This window comes from Glossina fuscipes, unplaced genomic scaffold (genome assembly GCF_014805625.2).
Source record: "Glossina fuscipes isolate IAEA_lab_2018 unplaced genomic scaffold, Yale_Gfus_2 67092, whole genome shotgun sequence".
NCBI lineage: Eukaryota > Metazoa > Arthropoda > Insecta > Diptera > Glossinidae > Glossina > Glossina fuscipes.
The window spans coordinates 1-6,353 of NW_024004146.1; the positions used below are offsets into that span (position 1 = coordinate 1).

The window sequence follows — 6,353 nt, forward strand, 5'->3', positions numbered from 1 at the left end:
TTAATAGATTTCTTTGCATTGCTACGATGAATGTGATCTAAAAACGCCTGAACACTTCATTTCTTGCTTACTCCTCGGATTTTTTCTTTTTTTCATGAGCTCATAAAAATATAAAGCCGACATTTCTTTTCTCGAGCTCTTAAAAAAAAAATAAAGGCAGCATATTTTTTTTTTACAATTAGAGAATTTTTTTTCCGCATATTTCCGTTTGAATAACTTTAAAAACTAATTTTTCATTTTCGCTATGATTTGCAGATAAATTTTTACATTCAATTTTAGACGTAACACTAATATTTAAATTAAAATTTTATATAAACTGTTAGAAAAATGCTTGCGAAAAACTTGCTTTAATCTTTCGGCACACGCGTTCATTAAAATCGCGAGCACTGTTGCCAGACACAATATAAAAGAAATTAAAAAAAATAAATCGTCAATTGTTGTAAAATGTACCCGCCACAGCAACAACATCATCAACCAAAAATGCAAATACCAATTAGACCACGTTCTAGTCTGTCTACAGATGAACATTATCGGATTAAAGATAAACATCGTTATCATAATAAGCCCAATAATGCTGTCTTGACATTAACGGGCTTTTGTATATTTCTTCTCGTGTTGTGTATGTTTTTATTAGGCGCCTTAGTATACGTCGGCAGAAACATAGTAAATGAACATCTGCGCACAGGTTAGAATGAATTTTTTAAATGAAAACAAAAAAAAAACGTTAACAAATTATTGATACAAATTTAACGTCTGCTTGTAATTAAATGCATAACAAAAGCACCCTGTTAGTGTGAAAATGAAATCTATATTCCCACAGAAGTTGCGGGTATATAGGTAACACTACTAAAAAGTTCTTTTCCTACGAAGAAAACATAAACAAAAAAAAGAGAAGACAGTAACAAAACATACCGGTTTATTTTATTGATGATCTAAAAACAAAAAAGGCCAAAAATAAAAAGAGAAATCAATCGTTATCTTTGTATCATTAATTTGTAATGTAAGAAGATTAACTAGCAATACCTAGTAACACCAGAAAGTTTTCCATTGACATTTGCTTGTTTTCATGCAGATGTAACGTATAACTCATCAGCACAACTATTAGACGAAGAATATCTTGAAAGCCTTTACTCCTCAACAAAGCCTATAAAACGATTTCGGTCGGCATCTTCAAGCTCTTCCACTTCTACAGCAAAACCTCGTTTCTTTATATTTAATAAAACCACAATAGCACCGCACGTAATGGCTACATCCAAAGTCTTGTCACAGCTTACTTGCCGATTGCCTAGAGAGCTTAAACCACGTCACTATCAGCTGCGACTGCAACCGGATTTGGCAAATCGCACTTTCAGTGGTAATGTGACAATAAACTTGGAGGTTTTAAAGCCTATTTCCTTTATACCCGTGCACGCTAAGTACTTGAAAGTTGACACAGAACAAGTGTGGCAGTTGGATGAAACTAGTACACCTTTGCGTAAAATTGATCCTGTTTTAACATTTTCCCATCCTGACTGTGAATACTGGGTTACCGAATTTTCTGAACCTCTACAAGTGGGAAATTATTCTTTGCTATTGACCTTTAAAGGCTCTATGGCTTATAGAATCGTTGGTTTATATCAGAGTTCGTATTGGGATAAAGCACAAAGCAAGGAAAGGTTGGCAAGAATCTTTTCAAAAACCTCAATGTTTTCGTAGAATGAATTGAAGTTTTTTTTTTCTCAAAACAACATTTTACTTTCATTTTTTGTATGTAATTAACTTTTCTTTTTATTTTTCAGATGGATTGCTACCTCAAAATTTGAACCCACATATGCACGTCAAGCTTTTCCATGCTTTGATGAACCCAGCATGAAGGCTCGATTTAGCGTAACTGTAATACGACCTACAGACGATAATTACCATGCTTTATCTAATATGAATGTGCTGGTAAGAGAAAACATTTTCAGTATGTGAATAGTACAGTTTAAATTGTTTACGGTTTTTGCTGTTTATAGGAAGAAATTCCTTTTGACGCACATTTTACCCAGACTAAATTCGCTGAAAGTGTACCGATGAGCACTTATCTGGTGTGCTTCATAGTATCCGATTTTGCAAATCAAACAAAACTTGTTAGAGGTATGCTTGATGGCGCTAAGGACTTTGAAATGCGTGTGTTTGCTACAGCCAATCAAGTCAATAAAGTGGAATATGCCCTAAACGTTGGTGTTGGTATTACTGAATACTATATAGAATACTTTAATATATCATATCCTTTGCCCAAACTGGATATGGCCGCCATACCCGACTTCGTTTCTGGTGCAATGGAACATTGGGGCTTGGTTACGTATCGTGAAACTTCATTGCTTTATGATAAAGAAATAAGTTCAAGTGCCAATAAGCAACGCGTAGCTGTAGTGGTTGCCCATGAATTGGCTCATATGTGGTTTGGTAATTTGGGTAAGTTAAGACTAATAATTTGTTTTCCAAATCTTATTTGTGATGATCCTATCTTTTTTAGTAACTATGAAATGGTGGAACGACTTATGGCTTAACGAAGGTTTTGCCAGTTATATTGAGTACAAAGGTGTCAATCATGTACATCCCGATTGGAAAATGGTAAAGGAAATCTAAAGAAGTATCCAATATGGTTTTTAAGATTATTATTAAGGAATTATATGTATGCTGGATTAGCAAAAACAACGGAAGAGATTTGGTTAGGCCCGGACAGTCGTTTTTAAAGAATCGATTTCCATCGCTTCAAAACTTTACCTTAGAAAAGAAATTTGGGGTCTTGAAATTTCTTTTTTAATTTTACAGAGCCAAATTACAAAAAAGATTGTGAAGCCTTAGGCTTCATATTTTCTAGAAGAGGGACCGGAAGACAAAGGTTATCCCTCTAAACAAACAATGAGTACACATTTTCAAAGCCGAAGTTTACTCGACGAAATTAGCACCTTTTTAAAAAGCTACTGTTCCTTTGACATATGCTTTTGAGAGCAGCTGCTGATTATATACGAATAAAACTGCAAAATTATTGATGACTTTTTTCGCCTCATTGTGTTTTGAAATTGAAACTGGATATAATTTCTATTTACTTTTACTTACAGCTTGACCAGTTCCTAATCTCCGATATGCATGGCGTTATGAAGCTTGACGCCACGCTAGCATCGCATCCTATTGTACAGACTGTTGAAACTCCTGACCAAATTACCGAACTGTTCGATTCAATAACATATTCTAAAGGAGCCACAATCATTCGGATGCTTGAAGATTTGGTGGGTGCTGAGAAATTTCGTAATGCCACCACCAATTATTTAAATCGATTCATTTATTCGAATGCTGAAACTAATGATTTCCTGAGCGAAGTTGAAGCCGTCATTACTGATATTGACATCAAGTAAACGTGGCATAGATAAAAAAGATTTTGAAAAACTACTTGTTTTCCTATTTTGTAGATTAATTATGCAGACATGGACTGAACAAATGGGCCTGCCTGTCGTACAAATTGTAAGAAATGGCACTTCTTTCAAGTTAACACAAAAACGTTTTCTCGCCAATCCTGAGGATTACAATGGCGTATATGAAGACTCCCAGTTCAAGTGAGTTCATCTAAAGCAAATATGTGTGATTTAAATAATAGTGGAAATATTTTTCTTCTACAGTTATCATTGGTCTATACCCATTACCTATTTTACTAACGAAGATCCCACAGTAAAACGTATCATATTCAATTATAATGATAGCGAAGGTGACCAATTACAAAACTAGACATCTTCTCTTCAATTTAATTAAAAAAAAAACCTTTTTTTTTTTTAGAAAATATTCAAGTTCCAAATGAAGTGAAATGGATTAAATTTAACAAAAATCAAATTGGATACTATCTTGTCAATTATCCAGAGGACATGTGGCGCGCTTTAAATTCTGGTTTAGTGGAAAACCGCAATGCATTTAGTACTGCCGATCGTGCCCATTTGATTAGCGATGTGTTCGCTTTAGCCGATGCTAGCCAATTGAACTACAGCATTGCCTTAGATTTAAGTAAATACCTCGAAAATGAAGTGGAATACGTGCCGTGGAGCGTTGGCGTTTCACGTTTGGCTAATATAAGAAATTTAGTTTATTATACTGAACTCTACAGTAATTTCGTTAATTACGCTCGCCAACTGCTTAGTAAGGTTTACGAGATGGTCTCCTGGGATGTGGGCGATAATCATTTGGAAAAGTAAGAAAATGTTTTCGAATTAGTTTTCATTTGTTATATCATGCATAATGCGCTTGTCTTTGGCCATTAGCTTGCTACGTGTATCAATATTAAAAGCTTCATGCGCTTTCGGACATCCGCATGCTTTAGAAGAAGCTCATAAACGTTTTGTTGAATGGCTTAAGAATCCTGAAGAACGTCCGCATCCAGATATACGCAACGCAGTTTACTATTACGGTATGCAAATAGGTGGAACTGAACAAATTTGGCAACAAGTTTGGGAATTATTCGTTAACGAACAAGACGCTCAAGAGAAAGTAAAATTAATGGAAGCTTTAGCCGCCATTAATGAGCCATGGATATTGCAACGGTAAATAAGAAAATAAATTTCAAATTAGTCATAGCTTATGTTATTGATAGACCTTATTTTTCTTAGTTACATCAATCTGGCTTGGAATGAAAGTTATGTACGCAGTCAAGATTATTTCAGCTGCCTACAGTTTATTGCTCAAAATCGTGTGGGTCAAGGCCTAGTTTGGGATTATGTACGGGAGAATTGGCCACGTTTGGTCAATAGATTCGGTATTAATGAACGTTACATGGGCCGTATGATCCCGGCAATAACATCACGTTTTGCTACGCAAACGAAACTCGAAGAAATGGAGGCATTCTTTGCTAAATATCCCGAGGCAGGGGCAGGCACAGCTGCACGTAAGGAGGCTTTGGAGAATGTCAAAAACAATATCAAATGGTTGGAGCAAAATATGGATCATGTCGGCAAGTGGTTGCAGTGTCAGACGTCAGAAGCTAAAATTGATATTGAGCAGAACGTTTGAAAGTTTAAAGCCAAACCCTTAGATATTGTTTATTGATAATTTCAAAAATTCCCGATCATTTCTGCATATTAGAAAAAAAAGAAAACCATTTATTTTTACATGTCCTATGAGGATAATAATCCTATTAAATTCCTTTCGCAAATTTATTTTTGATACTTGGAAAAAAACATTTTAGCAATCATTGAGCAATCCGCGTAATGCTATCATTGTAAACTGTGAACTGTTTTTTCATTTTTATAAAATTAATAAAAATTCTTTTGAAAATTTCTATGGAATGATAGTGTATTAATCCTGTCGTTTAGCTTGTAAAAACTGGCAATTGCTTACATCAAAAACTGAAAAGTAATTGAGAAATGTACAAATTTTTGGAGCAAAACGTGGACAGTTAGCTAACTGATAACAGAGCAGATAACAATTTTGTCTCTTTATAAACTTTAGCCAAAACCTTGATGAATAGGGGCGATACTTATTAGTGTAACTTCGGTGATACCCGCTAACTTCTTTTGAAGTGGGGAAAGAAACGCACGCAAGGGACAACTGAAAATTCGGCAAATAGGGTAAATGTACAATTTTTCAATATTCACACGTCAAGGCAAACAACTAAAATTCCCTTTAAGCCGAATTTAGCTATCCGACTTTCTTCTGTAATGAACAAGTTTCTCAAGTCCGTCCTGCATATTCATTTCTTTTATTCGTTACTTATACTCTTCGGCACTTATAGTAAATTTATGAGGAAATCAGAACGACTTAAAGTGGATGCAGTTTTCTTTTATGTCGACCGCTTCACAATTTTTCAATGTTGTATAATGAAAATTGTTACAAAAATAGTGACTTGTGTCTGCTGGCCTTTCCATTAAAATAAATGCCTTTAAACGAAAGTAACATAGGATTTTTGGAATTTTATTACATACAAAAGAGAATGAATTGGTGTTGAGTATTTAACGATCGACCTTGGCTGACTATAATTTTTCCATTTCCTGTATATCCGGTGGCGGTAAACTAGTTTTGCTGTTTCGTGTATAAAACCCAGATATATGCCTCAGTTTTCAGTAACGTAAGACTCTGGAGTTGGCCTAGTTATGTCCGTCCATCTGCCTTTGGTTATCAAGTCCTTCTTGACTTGTCTACAACATGACAAACGTTTTGTTACATTATCTACGAATTTCTCAAAAGATCGCTTGTAAAAGATCAAAGGAGTACTTAATAAAGTCTAAGATCTTCAAAATGCTCTTATTAATACTATGTAACATACCGTCATAACGATTTGTGCAGCAACAGTCCTATTTGAGTGACTAACACAACCACAATTAATAGAAAGTTCTAAGGGATTTATAGTT

The 6,353-nt window shown here is 34.7% G+C and overlaps 1 protein-coding gene across 2 annotated transcripts; it reads left to right on the forward strand.

The window, feature by feature from the left end:
* Positions 1-125: 125 nt before the first annotated feature.
* Positions 126-5,291, forward strand: LOC119643903 (glutamyl aminopeptidase-like). 2 transcript variants are annotated; one of them, XM_038043406.1, is made up of 11 exons: positions 126-685; positions 1,073-1,655; positions 1,779-1,926; positions 1,995-2,436; positions 2,498-2,595; positions 3,087-3,376; positions 3,435-3,578; positions 3,642-3,727; positions 3,796-4,201; positions 4,272-4,550; positions 4,617-5,291. In XM_038043406.1, the coding sequence occupies exons 1-11, from the start codon at positions 445-447 to the stop codon at positions 5,014-5,016; spliced, it is 3,117 nt and encodes a 1,038-aa protein (XP_037899334.1). In that variant the 5' UTR covers positions 126-444; the 3' UTR covers positions 5,017-5,291. The 2 variants fall into 2 exon arrangements, with proteins under 2 accessions (XP_037899334.1, XP_037899335.1); XM_038043407.1 differs by lacking the exon at positions 126-685 and adding an exon at positions 945-1,000.
* Positions 5,292-6,353: the final 1,062 nt, after the last annotated feature.

What these genes read in the sequence shown, in the direction of transcription:
- LOC119643903 (XM_038043406.1), top strand. Translation starts at nt 445, where the DNA reads ATGTACCCGCCACAGCAACAACATCATCAACCAAAAATGCAAATACCA. An exon ending in AAATGAACATCTGCGCACAG is followed by an intron (nt 686 to 1,072) that starts GTTAGAATGAAT and finishes GTTTTCATGCAG; the next exon opens with ATGTAACGTATAACTCATCA. An exon ending in CAATTATAATGATAGCGAAG is followed by an intron (nt 3,728 to 3,795) that starts GTGACCAATTAC and finishes TTTTTTTTTTAG; the next exon opens with AAAATATTCAAGTTCCAAAT.